This window comes from Eumetopias jubatus, unplaced genomic scaffold (assembly GCF_037043125.1).
Source record: "Eumetopias jubatus isolate StellerSeaLion01/CBP00866 unplaced genomic scaffold, mEumJub1_p1.0 scaffold_10, whole genome shotgun sequence".
Lineage (NCBI taxonomy): Eukaryota > Metazoa > Chordata > Mammalia > Carnivora > Otariidae > Eumetopias > Eumetopias jubatus.
In genome coordinates, this window is record NW_028274816.1 from 71,126,251 (window position 1) to 71,149,817 (window position 23,567).

At 44.5% G+C, this 23,567-nt stretch overlaps 1 protein-coding gene across 1 annotated transcript; it reads left to right on the forward strand.

Moving 5' to 3' along the window:
* Nucleotides 1-8,604: 8,604 nt before the first annotated feature.
* CDRT4 (CMT1A duplicated region transcript 4) lies at nucleotides 8,605-23,295 on the forward strand. Its single transcript, XM_028089071.2, has 3 exons — nucleotides 8,605-8,674; nucleotides 20,291-20,365; nucleotides 22,838-23,295. The coding sequence occupies exons 1-3, from the start codon at nucleotides 8,605-8,607 to the stop codon at nucleotides 23,293-23,295; spliced, it is 603 nt and encodes a 200-aa protein (XP_027944872.1).
* The last annotated feature ends 272 nt before the right edge of the window (nucleotides 23,296-23,567 follow it).

Here is a 23,567-nt window from a genome sequence, read left to right on the forward strand (position 1 = left end):
AAAAGCTCTCAGCCTTTCCCCATTGAGAATGATATTCGCTGTAGGTTTTTCATAGATGGCTTTTATGATATTGAGGTATGTACCCTCTATCCCTATACTCTGAAGAGTTTTGATCAAGAAAGGATGCTGTACTTTGTCAAATGCTTTTTCTGCATCTATTGAGAGGATCATATGGTTCTTGTTCTTTCTTTTGTTAATGTATTGTATCACGTTGATTGATTTGCGGATGTTGAACCAGCCTTGCAGCCCAGTGATAAATCCCACTTGGTCGTGGTGAATAATCCTTTTAATGTACTGTTGGATCCTATTGGCTAGTATTTTGGTGAGAATTTTTGCATCCATGTTCGTCAAGGATATTGGTCTGTAATTCTCTTTTTTGATGGGGTCTTTGTCTGGTTTTGGGATCAAGGTAATGCTGGCCTCATAAAATGAGTTTGGAAGTTTCCCTTCCATTTCTATTTTTTGGAACAGTTTCAGGAGAATAGGTATTAATGCTTCTTGAAATGTCTGATAGAATTCCCCTGGGAAGCCATCTGGCCCTGGGCTTTTGTTTGTTGGGAGATTTTTGATGACTGTTTCAATTCCCTTAGTGGTTATAGGTCTGTTCAGGTTTTCTATTTCTTCCTGGTTCAATTTTGGTAGTTGCTACATCTCTAGGAATGCACCCATTTCTTCCAGGTTATCTAATTTGCTGGCATAGAGTTGCTCATAATATGTTCTTATAATTGTTTGTATTTCTTTGGTGTTGGTTGTGATCTCTCCTCTTTCATTCATGATTTTGTTGATTTGGGTCATTTCTCTTTTCTTTTTGATCAGTCTGGCCAGGGGTTTATCAATCTTGTTAATTCTTTCAAAGAACCAGCTCCTAGTTTCGTTGATCTGTTCTACTGTTCTTTTGGTTTCTAGTTCATTGATTTCTGCTCCGATCTTTATTATTTCTCTTCTCCTGCTGGGTTTAGGCTTTATTTGCTGTTCTTTCTCTAGCTCCTTTAGCTGTAGGGTTAGGTTGTGTATTTGAGACCTTTCTTGTTTCTTGAGAAAGGCTTGTATTGCTATATACTTTCCTCTCAGGACTGCCTTTGCTGTATCCCAAAGATTTTGAACAGTTGTGTTTTCATTTTCATTGGTTTCCATGAATTTTTTTAATTCTTCTTTAATTTCCTGGTTGACCCATTCATTCTTTAGTAGGACGCTCTTTAGCCTCCATGTATTTGAGTTCTTTCCGACTTTCCTCTTGTGATTGAGTTCTAGTTTCAAAGCATTGTGGCCTGAAAATACGCGGGGAATAATCCCAATCTTTTGGTACCGGTTGAGACCCGATTTGTGACCTAGGATGTGATCAGTTCTGGAAAATGTTCCATGGGCACTAGAGAAGAATGTGTATTCCGTTGCTTTGGGATGGAATGTTCTGAATGTGTCTGTAAAGTGCATTTGGTCCAGTGTGTCATTTAAAGTTTTATTTCCTTGTTGATCTTTTGCTTGGATGATCTGTCCATTTCAGTCAGGGGGTGTTAAAGTCCCCCACTATTATTGTATTGTTGTCAATGTGTTTCTTTGCTTTGTTCTTAATTGCCTTATATAATTGGCTGCTCCCATGTTCGGGGCATAGATATTTACAATTGTTAGATCTTCTTGTTGGATAGACCCTTTAAGTAGGACATAGTGTCCTTCCTCATCTCTTATTACAGTCTTTGTTTTAAAATCTAATTTGTCTGATCTAAGGATTGCCACCCCAGCTTTCTTTTGGTGTCCATTAGCATGGTAAATGGTTTTCCACCCCCTCACTTTCAATGTGGGGGTGTCTTTGGGTCTAAAATGAGTCTCTTGCAGACAGCATATGGATGGGTCTTGTTTTTTAATCCAATCTGATAGCCTGTGTCTTTTGATTGGGGCATTTAGCCCATTTACATTCAGGGTAACTATTGAAAGGTATGAATTTAGTGCCATTGTATTGCCTGTAAGGTGACTGTTGCTGTATATTGTCTGTGTTCCTTTCTGATCTATGCTGCTTTTAGGCTCTCTCTTTGGTTAGAGGACCTCTTTCAATATTTCTTGTAGGACTGGTTTTGTGTTTGCAAATTCCTTTAGTTTTTGTTTGTCCTGGAAGCTTTTACCTCTCCTTCTATTTTCAATGATAGCCTAGCTGGATATAGTATTCTTGGCTGCATATTTTTCTCGTTTAGTGCTCTGAAGATATCATGCCAGTCCTTTTGGCCTGCCAGGTCTCTGTGGATAGGTCTGTTGCCAATCTAATGTTTCTACCATTGTAGGTTACATGTCTCTTCTCCCGAGCTGCTTTCAGGATTTTCTCTTTGTCTCTGAGACTCGTAAGTTTTACTATTAGATGTCGGGGTGTTGACCTATTTTTATTGATTTTGAGAGGGGTTCTCTGTGCCTCCTGGATTTTGATGCCTGTTTCCTTCCCCACATTAGGGAAGTTCTCTGCTATAATTTGTTCCAATATACCTTCTGCCCCTCTCTCTCTTTCTACTTCTTCTGGGATCCCAATTATTCTAATGTTGTTTCTTCTTATCGTATCGCTTATCTCTTGAATTCTGCCCTCGTGATCCTGTAGTTGTTTCTCTCTCTTTTTCTCAGCCTCTTTATTTTCCATCATTTGGTCTTCTATATCGCTGATTGTTTCTTCTGCCTCATTTATCCTAGCTGTTAGTGCCCCCATTTTTGATTGCACCTCATTAATAACCTTTTTGATTTCGACTTGGTTAGATTTTAGTTCTTTTATTTCTCCAGAAAGGGTTTCTCTAATAACTTCCACACTTTTTTCAAGGCCAGGTAGTATCTTTAAAGTCATGATTCTGAACTCTAGGTCTGACATCGTACTAATGTCCATATTGAGTAGGTCCCTGGCAGACGGTATGACCTCTTGTTCTTTTTGCTGAGGTGATTTTTTTCGTCTTGTCATTTTGTCCAGAGGAGCATAGATGAATGAGAGAACAGAATGCTAACAGGTTAACAACGTCTCCAGCAAATATACTCTATACAAATCAGAAAAGACCTGAAACCAGGGGACAAGAAAGGGAAAGAAAGAAGAAAGAGAAAAAAAAAAGGAAAAAGAAAAAGATAAAAACAAACAAAAACAGAACAAAACAAAACAAAAAAGAATATGATCAAATATGGTCAGGCTAGTACATAGATCAGTGCAACACACCAGATTTTGGGCGTATTTTGGTCTGTTAGAAGAAAGTGCCTCCTAAAATTTTAAAGGAAGAAAGACTTATATATGTACATAAAGAAGGGTTGATACAATGAAGGGATGGAAGCTGACTGTAAAGATGAAAATTTGAAAAGATTTTATAAAAGGAATTGATAAGAAGTTGTTTTTAAAAAGAAAGAAGATTTAAAAAAGAAAAAAGAAAAAAAAGAAAAAAAGAGAGAATGTGATCAGGCAGGAGACTAGAACAAAGCCATATACTAGTGATTTAGGGTATATTTTGATCTGTTAGAAGAAATTGCATCTCAAAATTTTAAAGAGAGAACAACCTATATATATATGCCAAAAATAAGGGTAACTACTATGAAGGGATAACAATATGACTCTAAAAATGAAAAATAAAAAATGTTTTTTTTTAAAAAGGGATTGATAAGATGTTGGTTGAAAAAGGGAAAAAGAAAAATTCAAAAAAAAACAGTTAAAAAAATTAACTTTGAAAACTAATGAATTATGGTAAAAAAGGCATGAATTCTATGTGCAGTATTCCCCTAGCGCTGGAGTTCTCCCGTTCTCCTTGATCGGTAAACTTGGTCTTGGCTTGCTGGCCTTTCGTGCTGATCTTCTTGGGGAGGGGCCTGTTGCTGTGTTTCCCAAATGTCTTTGCCGGAGGCGGAATTGCCCCGCCCTTGTCAGTCCAGGCTAAGCAAACTGCTCCGGTTTGCTCTCAGGAGCTTTTGTTCCCTGCAAGCTCTCGGTACAGCTTTGGAGGACCAGGGTGAACATGGTGGCCTCCCAATCTCCACCCGGAGGAGCCGAGAACTCGGGGCCCTGCTCCTCAGTGCGCCCCCAGAGAGAAGCAGTCACTCCCGTGTCCCTGGTCTCCGGCCGCACTCCGTGCTCACCCGGCCTGTGACCGAGCGTTGCTATCTCTGGCACCCGAACCTGCACGGAGTCTCCAAACCCAGCAGATCCCCGCGGTGCGCTCCCGCGCCGCTCCTCCCGGGGGAGGAAGTGGAGTCTCCCCGGCTCTGCCGCTTGTTGGGTCCCTGCTGGAGGAGCAGTGGCCCGACTGGGCCGCGGATCAGTTTATGGCCACCCCGAGCTGAGAGCCCGCGCCTCGGCTCCGTCTCTGCAGCCGGCTTCCCCGCTCCGATCCCTGGGAGCTCTGCCGCACTCAGGCACCCCCGGTCTTTCTGTGACCCCGAGGGTCCTGAGACCACACTGTCCCGGGAGGATTCCACCCCCTGCTTAGCCACTGGAGCGACGTCCCTCCGCCGAGCCAACTTTTAAAAGGTCCGATTTTGTGCTCCGCGGCTCTAGCACTTGCCAGAAGCGGCCGATGGAGGCCCCCTCCCCCGCCGTCTATCCTCCCGAATATCGTCTCGGATTCACTTCTCCGCACGTCCTACCTTCCAGTAAGTGGTCGCTTCTCTGTTCAGAGAGTTGTTACTACTCTCCTCTTCGGTCTCCTGTTGAGTTCGTAGGTGTTCAGAATGGTTTGATCCGTATTCAGCTGAATTCCTGAGACCAGACGAAATCCAGGTCTCCTACTCCTCCGCCATCTTGCCTGCACTCCTCAGTGTTTTTTTTTTTTTAAGATTTTATTTATTTATTTAATTGACACACAGAGAGAGAGAGACAGTGAGAGAAGGGACACAAGCAGGGGGAGTGGCAGAGGGAGAAGCAGGCTTCCCGTGGAGCAGGGAGCCTGATGCGGGGTTGATCCCAGGACTCTGGGATCATGACCTGAGTGGAAGGCAGTTGCTCAACCAACTGAGCCACCCAGGCGCCCCAAGTCAATGGTTTTAAAGATAGAACACTTCAGGAACTAACGGGATCCGTTCTAATATAAAGGTGTTGTTCATTTCCACCAGCCACAATAAACAGTGTCTTCATTCTTGTGTTCTGAGCTGATTGAGCAATGCAGGGGGGACTCTCGTGAGACCCCACAAGGACTTGCTGTCTGTAGAGTTCTTGGTGAAGCTCCAGCCTGTGGGCAGGTGCCTTTCAGCCTGTTAAATTTGACCAGCCCAAATCCAAGTAGGGTGTGGGGCAGATGGTGGCCTTGAAACTCACATCATTTTGGACCTTGTGCTTTCGGACCCAGGAAACCTGTTCCTGAATCCCTTTTATGTATGTGTATGCCTGTGCATGCACAAGCAGGAAGGAAAGATTGGTGGCAATCCTCCTGTCTTCAGGACTGAGGAGAAGCCCAAAGAGTATGTGGTGGGGTTCGATAAAATCGTTCCATGATAGAACCTGACGTTTGGTCCGGCTGCTTTCACAAAGCCATTTTTTATGCCAAGGACCTTTTTACCTGGTCTTAAAAAGAAATCTCTAAAATTTCAGCTTCCTATATCTCTCAAGTACTATGCAAGGCAGGTGCTCCAGCACAGTCTCTGAGCCCCTCTTCACGCCTTTGTCCATCCCTTACTCCCTCCCTGACCCTCTGGCCACATCATTATGTCTGCTATGTTATAAGTGGCCTTATCAAAATTGGCTTTTATAGGATGGCTTATTTCTGTGGTATTTTATAGCTATAATTCTGCACTTAGATAAATTCCCTTCTTCCAGTAGACATTGCATGGTCCCCTAGAGACGGGAGTGGGATGATGCAGAGAAGACCACTCTTACTGCTGGTAAGGTAGGGAAGCCCTCTTCCCTCTTAGTCTCAGGGGCTTCGTCTGGTAGGGGCCTTGTATCGTTTATCTCCTGCTGTGTAACAAATTACCCAGGACTCAGTTGCAACAAACGTCTATTATCTTGCAGTTCCTGTCAGTCAAGAATCCGAGTGTGCTGTAACTAACTGTGTGCATCTGTGTCAAGATCTCTCTCCATGAGGGTGCAGTCATGGCTTTGGCCGGGGCTACGGTCCCATCTGAAGGCTTAACTGGGGGAGGAACTGCTTCCAGTCTCACTCACATGGTTATTGGCTGTTGGCCATGAGGCTTCTCCATAGGGCAGCTCATAATATGGCAGCTGGCTTCCCTCAGAATGAATAAGAGAGAGCACGTTCAAGATAGAAGCCACAGTTTTTTGTAAATTAACCTTAGAAGTGACATTCCGCCATTCTTCCATATTCTATTTGTTGGAAGTGGATCGCTAGATGCAGCTCATACTCAAGGAGAGGGGGGTTTCATGAGGATGTGAACACCAGGAGGGAGTCATTGGGGTCCATCTTGGATGCTGCCTACCACAGGCCTTTGGGCCCAGTGGCTGTTGAGTCTGTTCAGCCTGTGGACCCTGCCACCCCAGTAGTTCTGATAAGCCAGTGGCTGTGAGGGACAGAGGGAACAGAGCTTTGTGTTCATTCTTACTCCTCCTGGGAGGTGGGTACCTTCACTGGCGAAGCCTTCTGAGGACTTCTCGCGAGCAAATGATTCTAAACTTCTAAACTAGATGCACTTGAACTCCAGTCTCCCATCCCATCCCACCTTCACTCCAAGGAAAGCAGATGAGTCCAAGACAGCCCTCTCTCTGTGGTCTTTGTCACTTATGAATAGAGCTCCCCAACACAGATGCTTTCTCTAGAGTTCGCCTAGTGCTCACCTTGGGTGCCGATGTTATTCAATATTCTTGTTACCAAAACGAGCCCTGGTCATAAACCAGAGAATGAAATTTATACCATTAGTTCAGGGTTTGTTGTCTTCAACACAAAAGCAGACTTAGAAAGATCTTTATGGGTCATGAAATGCTTTTGACTGCATTAATTGGATCATTCTAAACATCCACGAAGCAGGATGTTTCTCATTCTGGATGCGAGAAAACCGAGGTTCAGAAAGATTAAGTAATTTGTTCAAGATTGGACATAAAGAAATGAAGCTGGATTTTAAAACCAGTTCTCCCGACTCCAATTCTGTGCTTCACCCCCTGTCCCTTTTAAAGTTGTTTGCATACCCGAGTCTCCAGATTATTCCTACTGGGAATCTGGTGAGACTTCTCGGCCCAGTTTGCTCATTAAGTCATTCTAGACCAGGGCTGCAGTGACCTGAGAAAAGAAATAGAACCCAGCTGGGGCAGGGTATATCAAAGCTGAAATTTACATGGTAGACATGGCTGGTGACTTTAGAGAGTTACACAGTGTTTGTGTGTGCATGTGTATACATGTGTGTGTGCAGCTCGTAGACTCTTTCTCATCCTAGGGACTATACAGATATTCTACTCAGGGCTATGTGTGTATGAGTGCATGTGAACACATGCGTGTCTGCAGGTGGACACAAATGTCTCAGACCTGCCTGGACTCAGGGATGATCTCCAGCAGGTGTCATTTTGGGGAGTGGATGGTATAACAGGGCTGTTGAGACCTGAAAAGTGGGGTGGGATGGGTGAGATGTGGGGACAGCAGTACGGCAGCAGTTCTGTTGGAGGGTCCCCTGAGCCCATCCTCTGACCTCTCACTGCTCCAATCTCTTCCCTGATCTTCAACTTATTGTCCATTTTTGAGGAGAAACATTTGGTTAACTTCTCCAGCCTGAAAACTGGACCACATTGCTTTGGAATTGTGGACAATATCACAGTCCTGCATTCATGATGATGACCACAATCTAACCAATGAGCTCTTACCATGGGCCTAGGCCCTGTGCCCAGTGTTTTTTATGAATTATGACAAAACTTCTCATGGCCATCCAAGCATAGTTCCTGTTACTGCCCCTCTTTTATAGATGAGAACACAGAGATTAGGAAGTTGAAGTATCTTATTTCTGGTCACACAGCTAAGAATCTGCTGGAATGTCCCAAGCTCATGCTCTTCATTCTATGCCATACTTTGCTGCAAGCAATTGTTTACTAGGCAACTTTGCCTTTTTAGGAACTTTGGCTAATTGTCTTATCAGTTTGCCCTCTTGAGATGTTGAAATACACAATGGTATCCCAGAAACACAACAATGACAGCAAGGAGAGAGCTGGTTTTCCTGCGGTGCTGCACAAGGGTGGATCTCGAAGGCCAGACGTTCGTTGGGCAGAGGACGTCCACACAACACACTCCATGAGGGGCCTGTTCCCGGATCTTAAAAGCATTCGATGCAACCCTCCTCCATGCCAAGGAGACACATTACAGCCCTCGTTGTTTAATTGGGTTTCTGACTCAACAAAAACTCCTTTCGTCAGAACTTCAAAATTTCCTGGCATGTTACCCACACATATTTTCGATGTGGATAGCAGTGATGTTTTGTTGTATACTACTTGTGTATATTTGTGCCTGGAAAGATTCATTTAAGACTAGTAACTAAATATTTCTCCCCAATTTCAAGAGACCCCCCCTCCCTCCTTGACCTCAGGGGAATTGGCAATTGCTGTCTTCTCTTTTAACTGTAGGTAACAGTTTTCTATACATTCCACTGTCCACTTCCCCCCAAACTATCCATATTAGTTACAATATATCGTGTTTTACAAATTTACCTTTCTCATTCTATTTTTCCCAGAAACCTAGTTAAATGAACTGCACCAGACACTTGCAAGAGCTTCCAGATGGGAGAAGGGAGGACAAGAAGAGATCAGAAAAAGGTAAGCAAGTCTGGCCTTAGATCATGATCATAGTTAGTCCTCAGAGTAGGCAACGTGTGGGCCGGGAGTTGACTGGAAATTAAAGATCTTACTTCTGAGCTTTAAGAAACACAATGTGGGAAGGGAGAGTGATATATACCAACTAAGTAACAGATAGTGGGACAAACGGCCCTGAGAGTTGAGGTACAAGGGGGTGCACATGTGAGCCCACCTGCAGGGCTGAGCGGGCTCCCAAAGGAAGTGTCACTGGACCAGCTCTGGGAAGAGAGATAAGGAGACCAGTGGGGTGGGGAGGGGCATTGGGGGGAGCATGCATTTAATTGATAATCATAAATAATCACTTAGCTTCTTCATGAAGCCTGAATCCTGGACGGTTGTGGTTCCAAGGGTTGCTTCTTCTGGGCACTTCGCGTGAGGTGTCTTATTTAATCTTTACCAGAATCCTACAGGAGAGGTGTATCATTTCCGTTTTATAGATGGGGAAAACCTAAGGCTCAGAGAGAGGGGAAGTGATTGCCCACTTGGAAGCAGTAAGTGTTGTTGTTAGGACTTGAACCCAGCTCTTCTCACAAGCCATTATCTGTTTGTCATATTTCTTAGGGTGATGTCTCACCTTTGCCAATCGACCTTCTTTCATAGTAGCTATTGTCAGGTCATTTAGTCCATGCTTCCCTTTGTGCCCCCTGCACAGGTGTGTAGCTGCCTGATGTTTGGATTTCCAAAAACTTTTAGAAATTCCAAGGACGATTGTTATGGCAATTGCAGGAGCATTCATTTATCTAATGATTTTGTTCCAAGTGCCTGGGGACGGAGTTTGTGATGAATGGGATCCCTGCTCTTACGGAGCCTACCTCCTAGTTGGTTAGGAGAAAATAAACAGATGAATAAATCATAGGATATATATCAGTCAGGGCTGGTGCCATGCACAGAATTGAAATAGGAGATTTGGTTGTGATTGGTGGCTACTCTAGCTTGTCATGGAAGGCCTCCTGAAGAATTCACATTTAGGCTGGGTCCTGACTTGTAAGAAGGAACAACCCATGTGGAAATCAGGGAAAAAGTACATCCCAGGCAGAGGCTGCTGAGAGATGCTCACATGGGAACAAACTTGGTGGGCTTGAGAAGAGGAGGAAGGCCAGTGTGGCCTTGCGGTGAGTGGTGGGGGAGTGACCCTGGCTAAGGCCAGAAGGGTAGGTGGGGCTAGATCAAAGAGAGGTTTGTAGGCCAAGGTCAGGAATTTGCATTGCATCCCAAATGGAATGGGGAGCCATTGCGGCATTGGAGGTGAAATGATTTAATCTGACTTATATTTAAAAATGATCACTCTGGGTCTTCTGTGGGGAAGGAATTGCAAGGGCGTAAGAGTGGAAGCAGGGAGACCAGTGAGCAGGTGTCCAGTGGTCCAGTGAATAGATATTGATGTCTTGGACTAGGTGGAGACGAAGAGAGTTACATAATAATAGAGTGTGAGTGGGGAGAAGATAATGAACTGGATGTACTAAGTGAAGAAGCAAGAGGAATCAAAGACGACCTTGACATTTTGGAATTGGGTGATTTGGTGAATGATGGTGCCTCTCTCTGAGATGGGAAAGACTGGAGAGGAACATTTGAGGGAGCAGGGTGGAGAGTTGTGTTCGAGCCACGACAAGTTTATAGGACCTCAAACATACAATGAGACATACAAATGAGATACCATACAATACAAGACATACAAATGAGAATGTACAGATGGCAGTTGGATTTATACATTTGGTCTTTGGGGATGGGGTCAGGTTAGTGCTAAGATTTGGCAAATAGATGAGCTTCAAGGCCACAGGACTCACTGATGTCATCCTGGGGACATGTGGAGATAGAAAGAAAGAAAGGAGCCCAGAAACCATCAGTGGAATCTGAAAAGGAGGGTGACAAGTGAAATGGGAGGAAAACAGGTCTGTATGATGTTATAGAAGCCAAGTAGGAAGAGGTTTCAAGGACACGACGGTGGTCAGCTATTACCCATGACCACTGCATTTTGGAAGATAAGAGGGGCAGGAGCCTGGGATGCAGTGGAGAGGTGTTTTTTGATAAGAATGTGGGTACTTTATCCATTGTAGTGGGATGGAGGGCAGTATGCGTGCATCCCTCGTGAGATGATGAAGAAACCGCTATTGATAATGGGGTGCTGTTGGTACAAAGGAAGCCAGTGTGCCAGAAGCTGAAGTTGTCAGCAGCTGAGGGGCAGAGACCGACAACAACCAGGTGGGAAAGGGGTGGTATGGTCTCAGAGGATGAGCTTCAAAGAAGACGGGAGGAAAATGGTTTGAGAATGGCAGTGGGGAGTAAGGAGGATGAATATCCACCTCCAGGTCCAGAAACTTGTGGGTCCTCGGGGGAAAAACAGCCCTTCCTTGAGAGGAGAGAGGGCACATCCTTTGGCGATGATCCAACAAAGCATTTGTTGCAGAAAAGTCCCAGGGATGTATAGGGGTGGGGGTTTCTCCAAATTTATCCGTTTACGTAAGACTTCAAATAAATCCTATACCTTTTGATCACTGACCATTTTCTTCACGTAATGTTGTAAATGCTATTTATAATAGGGTTATGTTTGCTTTCCTCTAAGAGCACAGGGGAAAGACAGATTTCCCCCCCTGGGAGGGTTAGGAAATGTTTCTCTGAGTGGTTGAGCCATGCTTTGGGTTTTTGGGGGACATGCAGCCCCTTAGAAGTGGGAAGTTGAGTGCACATGTGTCTATGTGTGTGAGCAGGGGTGAGTTGTAGTGATCGGAGCCCAGATTGGGAGGCCTTTCTGGGACTAGATTTTAAGGAAAGGGCATTCTTGGAAATAGGTAGTAAATAATTTTTGAACAGAAGTGTGACATGATCAGAACCTTCTCAGTTGTTTTTCTCTGACTAGAATATCATGCCTGGCACAGTGCTTGAATAAGCGTTCAGCAAATATTTGTTGAAAGGATAAATTAATATATTTATAAATGATACTTCTTGCAGCCACCATATGGAGGATGAGCTAGAGGGAAAAAGAATAAAGGTGGTAAGACATATTTGGAGATCAGAGCCTGAGTTCAGAGTGTGAGAGGGAAGGAGGAGTTGAGTTTCTACTTTGTGTGTCAGGAAGGATGGTGATGTCATTGACAGACACAGGGCATGGAGATGGAGGAGATGTTTGTGCAAATATGGGTGCAATAACAGATACTTAGTTTCAAACAGGTTTAAATTTGTTGAAAAGACAAAACACTTAGAGAAACTTGTCTAATATACTGCTAGAAATAAGAATCTATTCTCAGAAGAGAGATGGGTCTTAGGACCCTGTTTTGGTTAACTATCAAGGTCCTAGTGGTACTGAAGAGGTAGAGTGATACGGTTTTGGGGAAGTGATTTTGACCACATTCAGTGGAAAATGATTAATAATTCAGGATGCCAATATAATAATTTGTAATGGGACATATACCTGAGTAATTTGATATGTCAATTTTCAGAAGATCGCTGAGTGAACAAGAGCAAAAGGGACCACACTTGTCAACCCATATAACCAGTGAGGCCCCCCCTTTCTCTTCAGTCACTTCAGAGAACAAATATGGATGTTCCCAAGTTAACGGCACCCTCTCCTTTCACACACTGCCGGAGGAAACTTGTAAACTTTGGAAAGATCTTTTTCATACTTCCTTGCTTTCTCACTAGAAAAAATGGCACATAATTTGACAATTTCTTGATGACTCAGGGACCCCATCAAGAGCATATATGATTTCAGTTGGGAGTGATATTGCTGGAATGGTCTCATTACAGCTGGGTGGTGGAGTGGGGAGTTGGAATTGGTGGCCCCTTCACTAAATGGCTCATGCTCATTGTGCCTTTATAGGGAATTGGTTTGCCTTTTGAGATTCTTTGGTTCCTTCAGCAGTCACAGCAGTCACCCAGTGTCTTGACAGTTGGCTGGAATATTTTGTACCTCCTTGTTTGGACACAGTTGTTGAGTGGCTTTCACTTGGCTCCTACACCTTGAGCTCTAGGCACCATACCTTGAAAACTGAGAGTATTTTTCATTGCTCTCAGTGCTATCTCCTTGCTAGCAATACAGTCTTAAAGCATTGTAAAATGCAGGCTGCTCTTGGGGGGCAATTTCCCTGTGCACAGCTGGTCTTGGCCCCAGGGAGCTGATTCTTTTTAACTTCTCTCCCAACCCTTCCAGATGGGGTGGCAGAGGTGGGGTTTAACTACAGCTCTTCTGCCTGAAGTTTGCCTCATTTTGGCAATTGGGAGCAGTTGCTCACAGATTTTGTATTAGTTTCTGACCTCAGCACTATGGGTTGTACTCCAGTGAATGACAGACCTTGGAGATGGGAGGACCCCTAGAGACTATGGCCACAAATATCCTAATTGCTCTTTGTCCATGAAGACAGGGGAGCAGGGAGGACACAAATCACCTCTCAGCATTGATAGGGGAGTGGCTTTGGCAGTACTGAGACCTTTGGGAGACTAAAAACCAGCAGCCAACATTTCCTGAGGACCTCGCTATACACAGGTTTATAAACAACAGAAGGGCACCAATGAATTCTCCATTTTAAAAGACATTGCCATCACTTACAGCAGCTAAAATTGGAACACCTTAAAATTCCCAAGTGCAGGCATGATTCATAATAGTTCACTCACTTGATGGATTACTAAGCAGCCTCTAAAATAACCATGAGGACCCTAAGAATATGAGAAAATATGATCTTAATGTTAGGAAAAAATGATGGATTCAGAAGGATATGTACATTTTGTGGCCACCACTGTGTAAGCCAAGAATGAGAGCACGCAGATGAATGTGTGCTGGTAAATGGGATCATGAAATTAAAAAATAATGTTTTCCAAACTTTCTATAATGCTGATGTATAATTTCTGTTATGAAGCCACATGCAAATAAATACAGCAAGATGCAACTGGCCATCATAGATGACACACGCCTTAAATTGCTTTTCTAGGAAAGGTGAGGATTTGTTCTGATTCCTCCCCACAATCTGCTAGTGCATGAGGGGGCTGGCCACGTGCAGGAAGGAGTATGGGACTATGCTAATCAGAGAGAGCTCTCTTGGCACAGCATTGAAATTAGCGTCCTTCACCCCACCTTCCACCTGTAATAGTGCTGAATATCTATCTTCAGAACTTTCCTTCCTTTGCCTCAGTCCCAAACGTCACCTCTTCCTTTTGTTTCATTTCCATTTTGTACGTCGTTGTAGGACTAAAGTTGTTGCTGAGTATGAATGAGGAGATCCGGGGCAAAGCGCAGTCAAACTCTTAGTTTTCAGGGGGATGATTAGTATAGACTGTGGTTTGGGTGGGGACAACTCAACCCCAGACATTTGAGAGTTTTGATTTAATCATAATTGAGAGGTGTCTGTGACCCAAGAGTTGGGTGCAAGCAATGTGCGACGCGTGGATTTTCTCACGTTCTGGCATGAACTGGGATAACTGTATGAGACCGAGGACATGCTGTCAATAGGCTGATGGAATAACTGAATCCTATAGAAGGCAGCTACTTCAGTGCTTTGCTTCAAGGCCAAGTCTCAAATGCAAGTCACCTTCTTCAAAACAAACACTAGCCTGCGTTCCTAGTGCTCTGAGCATTTCACAAGGGGGTGGCCTGGCCCATTGATTGAGGCCAGTCCTGGGAAATGCCTGCCTGTTTCCCCCATGTGTTTTCTAGGTTCACAATGTCCCATTGTTCCAGTGAAGCAGGACTTCCTTTTTCTGACTGATTAAACATCGTGGGGCCACACATTTTCACAGTCCCATGGCTCATGAGCCAGCTGTCAGGCAGAGAGAAGGTCTCTGAGCTCAAATTGCTGATAGCCTTTCATATTTGGTTTCCTGACTATGAAATTATAAGACTATTTCTTGCTGCCTGTTTTTCCACATCTTTCCTACCTGTCTAGCTTATCCATGTACAAGTGTCCCCAAAATGTCCATGGAAGGAAAAGGTTGAAAAGCTCTCCTCTGATTATGCCTGTTTGGCTTGTTCCGGAAATTTGATGTTAAGATTTGGAACTTGATCTATAGATAATATGACCGCATGTGCTTTGTGCCCAATGGGTCTTCGTATTACATCTTAAAATGGAAATTTTAATATTTATGACCGAATAGACCTTGGGTAAATAGAAAATTCAGATCCATAGCTCTACCTGATACGTATGCAATGCCCAGTGATTCTTCCAGTGGTGAATTTGTAAAGTGTTCCTTTAGCCACTCAACGCTATAGTTCATGTGCAGAAAGGATACCGTTTGGAAACAGCCTCTATAATCTGCATACTGGAAGAAGAATGTGGGCCCTGAGCACATCACTCAACATTTGAAACCATTGAGGCTGGCATTTAAACCGTACCTGCTGACCATCGTTTCCCTTGTTTTTAAAGACTCAGCACAAACACATCTTCTCTTCTCAAATCTGTTTCTTGACATCTCTCCCCACCCGGGCTGATCTAGGAAGCTTGTGGTCTGTCTTCCTCAAGAGGCTGTGAGTTCCTTGAACCAAGGCTGTGCCTCATTCTGCTTTGTGTCTCCAGCACTCCCGGAGGTACCTGGTACATGGAGACGCTCAGTAACCATCTGCAGAGTGAGTCCTGGCACTCATCTTGGCCTCTTGCACAGAGACTTCTCTGCTTTTTTTTCTTGATGATGAAGAAGACATGGATTATTCTTGTTTGATTTGTTATTAGCACAGAAAACAAATCTGCCTTGTAAGCCTTTGACATTGAGGAGGGCGGACCCCAGAGCAAGAGGTGAATGTGGAGAATTCATAAAGTGTTTTGGGTGAGCGCCACCTGCACGCATTAAAAGTGTAGGGTTTGGAATTCAATGTTGAATGCATGAATGAATGAATGACTCTTGCCTGGCCATAGGTACTTGAACTTTATTTCCACTCTGTCTCTCTCAAAGTACGCACATAATCTTTAGAGAAAATATGCAGAGGACAGAAGCATTTTCGAGAAACAGTGTATCCCCCTCCCAACCACCATAAATGGTGAATCAGTAATGTTAGGTCTGTGTTAGAAGATGGGCAATTCTGATTAGACTCCCATCTCCCCACCCTAGATGTAGTTAGAGATAGTTGCTTCCCCCAGAGAGAAGCATGGTCTATATCAGAACATGCTGACAGCTACCAAATATGCTGTCCATCGGGTACAACTTAACAGAGTGTGGTAATGGGCTTGTTTCTCCTCTCCTTGGAGTGGAGTGTAGGTGTTTGGGGAAGGGCAGAGATGTGGATGCGAAGGTGGCCAGCACATTGTTGCATACGGAGAGGTGCAGATCAGCTTGCCTCTCCCCACTCTCACTCTCCTCTGTCTTAACGGTTGTAGGATTCCCATGTTCCCCAGCATCAGTGTCCTTAAAGACACATCAAACCATTATCGTGTGTGTATCCCCCTAGAGCCCCACAAGTAGAGGTGAGGCTATGACAAGAGTTTCCATGGCACCCACGGGATGGGGCAGGGTAGTGAGGCGGAGAGGGTCATGATGAGGCAGGGCTAATGGGAAGCTTGTTGGATGTGCATTGTATTTCCCTGGAATGCAGGGGGTCAAAGCATGCATTTGGCCTATAAGAGGGGGGCTCTGTGTGTGTCCTGGGTAGGCCACTTGGGATGGACACCAACACATCAACCACACACTGCACCAAGTTGATTTATGCACAAGAACATTTCTGCTGATCTTAAAGATAAACCTTCCAAGACGCTAAGAGCCTAAGTGGCAGCTTCCTCTTCAGCCAAAATAAATGGAGAGTGGCCAGAGGGCTGAAAAGGGAACAGAAGGCAGGGGAGGATATGCGAGGTGGTGGTGGGGTGGTGGATAGCAGGCAGAGGTGAAACAGCACCCCACATCAGTTTCCTGTTCGGGAAATTGTTCTCCTTCTGGGGCCAGACAAGACTCTTAGGTACGGATGGCTTGAGGAGAAGAGTGGGAGATGAAATGCAAGCAAGACAAAATGCCTGCAGCTCGGAGCAGGGGAGAGAGGAGAGAGGCTGAACAGAGGGAAATAGGTCTAGTTTCCAGTGGAGCACAAGCCCCTCACGTTCGCTTGATCTCGGTATGGACACTTTCGTGGGACTGAGCTTCTGAGGCTGATTTCAGAGGAAGTGAGTCATTGAAGATCTGGTTATACCTTGAGCAAGTTCATCCTTCCATCCTCTTATGTCATCACTGCCTCTGATGCTCAGAGTTCCAAAACAAGGATGCAGAAGGACAGTGCTTTAGAATCCACACAAACGTTTGTTGGTTCCTAGTTCCATGATATGATCTACCTATTGAATGAATGGATGGACGGATGGATGAGGTCCTGGTCCAATGAGATGAGCAGATACTGCATAGCAATGCCCCTTTTGGAGGGTTACAGAGCAAGGTAGCATATTAGAGGCTCTGAGAAGTGCTGTACTAGAGGAATTTGTTTAACAGACCATTCCTTAAACTTCCCTGACTGAAGGCGGTCCTGCTCTGCTCCCTGGATTAAACAATCTATGTAGCCTTACAGGATGTCCTCCCTTTGCCCCCCGTCTTTCTTTAGTAACATCAATTAACGTCTTGAGAGATTCTTGCATTCTATGGGACATGGTTTAGGAAACACTGGATTAAGATAATGCTTTGCCCATCATGAGTGTGCAAACGGCATTACTCCCACAACATTAGTGGGCTACAAAGTCTGAGTGGGGTTGACTTGTGTCAGTGCACTCATCCATCAATCCTGCTGGAATCCACAAAATCCCTTTGCAAGATGGTTTCCTGAGATAAGAATGCAGCTTGTGGCCACAGACAGAGGGTGAGATTAGCTTTGCATGAGGATACCAGCCACAGCCAATTTTCTTAGCTTGGTACTTTAAGGCTCTGGCTGTCCTTTGATCTAAGTGAATTCTGGTATTGGCGGGTGGTAGTGGAAATGAGCTACGGTCCTTTTAAATGCTTAAAGGCCGCTGACATTCAGTACCATGTATATATTTATACATATATATCCACGAATCCTTCAAAGCAAGTATGTCTTAAAACTGCAAAAGGACTGAATGATCCCCCAAACCTGTTTCCCATTTCTAAGCAGCGAATACCCCATAAATCTTCAGTGTTTTTTGATTTGGTTTCTAGAACAGTGGTTCCCCAACCTTACTGTGGATTAGAACCAAGCTTTTTAATTCTGATGGCTGTATTTCTTTCCATTCCAACTAAATCACAGCGCTGCAGGTGGGAGCCAGGCATATGAATTTTTAAAAGATCCCCGGCAATTCCAATATGCAGTAAAGTTGGAGGACTGCTGGTTTAGAAGCATTTTAGTTTCTGGACAGTTTATTATAACAGCCATAACCTCTGTGAGAGAAACAGGCAGAGATTCATCCTGATCTCCCAAGTGAGATAATGGAGGTCCTGAGACACTTAGGAACATGATCAAGGTCACAAATTTGTGTCAGATTCTAGGTAAGTGTCACTCCTTTGAGTTTATTTAGGCCAAGACCGGCCTATCAGATGAGAGTCTGGAAATGGTGGGACCAGAGATGGATTGGGGTGGGAGGAGCTGGGCTTGAAAACGCAGTATATCGGACATAGGTCTCTGTGCCTGTAGAGGAAACAAGAAACCCACTTCAACGTTATGTCTCCTGCCCCTCCCGTCAATGCTGTTTCTGTCTGTAGACTGCTGGTTTGCATTTCATTTATGGGGAGACAAAATGGAACCTTTGTGCCAGAGTTGAAGGAAATTATAAAAGCCCACAGCTTGTCTTCAGACTTAATGTCAACTATTTGTCTCCTTTATTCTCAAACAAACAAGTCCTCCCCGTGAGTTCTGAGGCCGTCTCAAACATTCCCTGCCTTGGGTTTCCCTGCCTTCATCAGCAGGCATGGCAAAAACGTACCATTCTATAGAATTTTTTAGCAGCCACAGCAGGCTATTGTAGGGGGTCCCGTGAGATAAGATGAGAAGCTTTGAGCAAGATGTTGGGTTATAATGAATGCACGTGGGCGTTGAGACAAATGGTTTGCTAAGAACTGAGCTTCTTTGAGGCTTCAGGGTTCATTAGCTAGAAACTCAGAAGCAAGGATGAAAGGCATTATCCAAAATTCCCCAAATATCATGAATTCAAAACATTTTCCCATCATCTGGCCTGATGGATTAGTCCTATCGTGCCTTTCCAAAAGTTCTGCAGATAGGGGGGATGAGTCAAGAAATCTCTTCCATTGGAGCACTGGGGTGACAACCTCTATGTTACTGGGGACTTGGGATGGGTGGCCGGCCATCCTGAGATCCATGGTCTTAGAAGGAGATATAGAACTTTCTTTTTTTTGTTATTTATTATTACCTGAAGCTGTAGGCTAGAGGACTATGTGAACATTATTTCTTCTCTAACCTCAGGAAAATGATACTGTGAATTCTCCTAAAAATGTGTTGTCATGAAAGATTGACCCTAAGACAGGACAGTAGGGACCCCATAAGGCCTGGATCTGAGCAGGTTTGACAAAAAGTGGCTTTCAAAAAAAGAGTATGAATAAATGTCTAGGATGCTATCCTTTGTTAGGTGTGTTATACCAAAATGCTGACATTGGGAATAACTTACCTTAGAAATACAGTGGGATTTAAGGTTGCCCTTGTCAGTAACATCCTCGCATACCACAGTGGTTCCTTGGTTGGGAGGAAAAAAGGAGGTGGAAAACCTGGGAATTTGCTTATCTCAGGGGAATGTTTCACGCACGAGCTCGTCAGCCCCTGCGGATGTTGCAGCAGAAAGAAACATGTAGAATCATTATTAAGTTAAAGCAGTGTTACTCAGTGTGTGGTCCTCAGACCAGCAGCCTTACCTGGGAGCTTCTTGGAAATGCACATTCCCAGGTCTCCCAAGCAGACCTACTGAATCAGAACCGCAGGATGGGTGGGTCCAGGTGTCTGTGTTTTAACAAGCTCTCCAAGCAATGCTAGGGACACTAAAGTTTGAGAAGCACTGCCCTAGACTGCTGGTTCTCAAAGTGTGGTCTCCTGACCCATAGCACTAGCATCACTGGGGAACTTGTGAAAAACCATCTGAGACTTTTTTCACTAGCACGTGATGGTAGAAATGCTCCATGGCATTTCAAGTGTTCAAGGGCCACAGAGATGGCCAAACTGAACATACAAAATAATGAGCTCTTGGCTAAAATTTCTCCGATGCGCCTTTCCCAGTCTTAGAACTGGAAAGGACCTACAGAGATCTCCTGGACCTGTTTCCTGTCACTAGGAGTTAATAATAAAACCTTACAGACTGTCAGCATTTCCCTCCCCGCTTCTGGTTTAGAACGTTGACTGTTGAATCAGGAACTCTGGAGGTGGGGCTCAGCACTCTGTGTTTCAACAAGTCCTCGGGGCAGATTCACCCTCCCATTTGAGGACCACTAGACCACAGTTCCCATCAAACTGCCCACATGCATGATGATCACCTTCCCCCCATTGCTGGCTGAGAAGTGCAGCGAGGAGGCAGAAACTCGGGCCCAGTAACATGCTTGCATCCTGATAGAGAAAACGACATTTACTGTGACCTCTTGTGTTGAGCTCACCTAGTCCCCAGCTCCACGGAAGGTGCATCCTCTTTTCTCAGGTCACTCTGTGGTAGCCCCGGCTAACAGGTGTTATTTTCCTCCAAGGTCTTTGGGCCTTCAGTGTGAAGAACTCTTTAGTGATGGAGGTGATCAATGCAAGAAAGATAAAGACAGAAGAAGGTAGGGCTTGGGGCCTTAGCAATGGGAGCTCCTGCTGCGAGCTGAGAGTGAAAGCTGAGAGATCCGGGGTGGGAAGACATAGAAGTGGGGCTCAGGGCGGCCACTCTTGGTACACAGGTAGAGAGTATACAGCATGCTGGGGAGATGAAGGAGAGCTGCTGCTCATTTTGTTCCAGACAAGTATAGTTTCACCTCTGCCAGATACAAGCAAAAGCCTTAACCTGCAAGATCTTTGTATTTTTTTTTTAATTTTATTTTTAAGTAATCTCCACACCCAACGTGGGGCTTGAACTCACAACCCCTAGACCAAGAATTGCGTGCATACTCTACTGACTGAGCCAGCCAGGTGCCCTGAGATCTTTGCATTTTGCATTTGCTTGGAGGAGACAAAGATGAACCATCGAGTCTGCAGTTGTACATTTTTTTTAGTGAGAGGTGATGTCACATATCTTGCCTTCTTAAGGCAGAATAATACACAACTCTTGCAGGGAGATGAAGTCTTTCCCAACACATTCTTTCTTTTTTTTTAAATTTTTAAAAATTAACATATAATGTATTATTTGTTTCAGGGGTACAGGTCCGTGATTCATCAGTCTTACACAATTCACAGTGCTCACCATAGCACATACCCTCCCTAATGTCTATCACCCAGCCACCCCATCCCTCCCACCCCCCCTCCACTCCAGCAACCCTCAGTTTGTTTCCTGAGATTAAGAGTCTCTTACGGTTTGTCTCCCTCTCCGGTTTTGTCTTGTTTCATTTTCCCTCCCTTCCCCTATGATCCTCTGTCTTGGTTCTCAAATTCCTCTAATCAGCGAGATCATATGGTACTTGTCTTTCTCTGACTGACCTATTTCGCTTAGCATAATACCCTCTAGTTTCCACCCACGCCATTGCAAATGGCAAGATTTTATTTTTTTGATGGCTGCATAATATTCCATTGTGTGTATATATATATATATATATATATATATATATATATATATACCACATCTTCTTTATCCATTCATCTGTTGATGGACATCTAGGCTCTTTCCATAGTTTAGCTATTATGACGTTGCTGCTTAAACATTGGGGTGCAGGTGCCCCTTCAGATCACTACTTTGTATCTTTGGGTTAGATACCCAGTAGTGCAATTGCTGGGTCATAGGGTAGCTCTATTTTCAACTGTTTGAGGAACCTCCATACTGTTTTCCAGAGTAGCTGCACCAGCTTGCATTCCCACCAACAGGGTAGGAGGGTTCCCCTTTCTCTGCATCCTCGCCAACATCTGTCCCCAACACATTCTTTACTGACAGATCTGTCCCTAGACAATCTCCAGCTTCCGAATGTCCCCACAAGGCAGCCTGGGAATAACTGTATAATCTGTATTGTCTCTGATTATCCCCAGTGATAGTGTTTTTCACTGAATTGAGGTCGAAGATGGCAAGATCAACCTTTTAACTTCCTTGCCTCCAAAACCCCTATTGAAATGATCAAAGTATGCACCATTTGAGAAAACAGGGAATGTAGCACCACCAGGAGAGAAATCGTGAAGCATTTCTGCAAGACAGAGTGAAGCTGCAGAGGGAAAAGGGAGGGACTGACCTGCCCATGATTTGGTATCTACAAAAGAAGATGTTTGGTAAACTCATGAATAGAATTTTCTAGTAAAGCCTCCCTACCCCAAACACCCAAAACTTCTGGCCAGCACTACAGTGAAAAGCATATGGATTTCTGGGCCCGTTAGATCTGAGTTCAAACCCACCATTCCCTAGTTATGCAAGCTAGTCAGCCTCAGCCTCATTCTCAGTTAACTGGGGGATTAAACAAAACAGTACAGGAGAGGACACATAGTCAAAGTGTTCATAGTCCATTTACTGATTATTACATGCCAGATACTGTGCTAAAAGCTTTACATTTCCTTTAACGCACAGAAGGCTCTATGAAGTTGATTTTATTCCAACCACGATTTTACGCATAAGGCAACTAAGGTTTAGAAAGGCTAAGGGGTTTCTCAGGTTCACAGCGACTGTGTGGGTATAGAAGGAATTTGGACTCAGCCAGACTAATTGCATAGCCCATGCTTTCAGGCTCTAAGCTGAACTGTTCCAAGCCCTTAAAATATATTGCTTTATTTAATCCTTACAATGGCTTCCTGGTAACCATTTTTGTTGGTGGAAAAGAAATAGAAGTCCAGAATGTAAACAATCTAATATTACACAAAGATCTGAAGCCAAGCCTGCTGGACTCCCAAGGTCCCTGCCCTTTACCACCATGTTGTTCCCTTAATTGATATACCCCATGGAATGTCATTCTGTCTCCCATCTTTGGCTTTGACTTTATTCCCACTGAATACAAGGGGTGTTAAGGCCAATTATGTGCGAGGGGGGAAAAGTTCAAAATGTGGTTCCAATACCCTTCAATTCTTTGAAGAACTGGATCATTGTAGGCAAGTGCCTCTAAATCACCTGTATTTCTCTTTGCTGGTAGAACTCACAGAGAACATCGGGCTTCCCGTGAATGTGCTTGAGAAACACAGCCCTTGGCCAGCCTATGTCACATATGTGTCCCCGATGGTGAAAAGACTCATTGAGAAAAGCAAAGCTAGAGATCTGGAATGCACGCAAGCACTCGAGGAAAGCCAACGGACATCGAGGCAGAGCAAGCCAGCCAGCATCACTCAGCTGAAAAGGAGAAAGTCATCTAAGTGCTCTGGAACCTTGGTGTTGAAGGACGTGGGGTCAGAGACCATGTTCTCCATGTGGAGCTCATGCTCCATGCCGGCCGTGGGTCCTACCACTATCTCAGAGCCGAGGCACTTTCATACGGATGCCAGCGAAAATCCCACTGCAAACTATAACAAGATCATCTTCTCTCGAAAACTCATGACGAAGATGCTTCCATACAGCTCCCTTCTAGCCAGCAAGGAGAAACATTCAAATATTTAGCAGGGAGTCCCTGCAGTCATCTCCCGCTCCCGCTCCTCCGCCCAAGATTGTACAGCAATTAAGCTCCATTTGTCGCAAATTTCACTATGTCCTTTAAATGTGAACTTGCCCCTGCTTGTGCAGAGGTTGGCTTAGGTAAATCAGATCTGAATGTGGGCTGTGGGTGGGCAGGTGTATCCCCTCCAGCATCATAGTCAGATGCGGTTGGGAAGCCCCACACTCTAGTTCCTGCCATAGATGCTTAGAACCTGAGAGTGAATGAGTCCCAGTCC

Excerpts from the sequence above, each read along its gene's own strand:
- CDRT4 (XM_028089071.2), top strand. The coding sequence starts at position 8,605 with ATGAACTGCACCAGACACTTGCAAGAGCTTCCAGATGGGAGAAGGGAG. Across the intron at positions 8,675-20,290 it reads CAAGAAGAGATCAGAAAAAG|GTCTTTGGGCCTTCAGTGTG; the intron begins GTAAGCAAGTCT and ends TTTTCCTCCAAG. Across the intron at positions 20,366-22,837 it reads AAAGATAAAGACAGAAGAAG|AACTCACAGAGAACATCGGG; the intron begins GTAGGGCTTGGG and ends CTTTGCTGGTAG.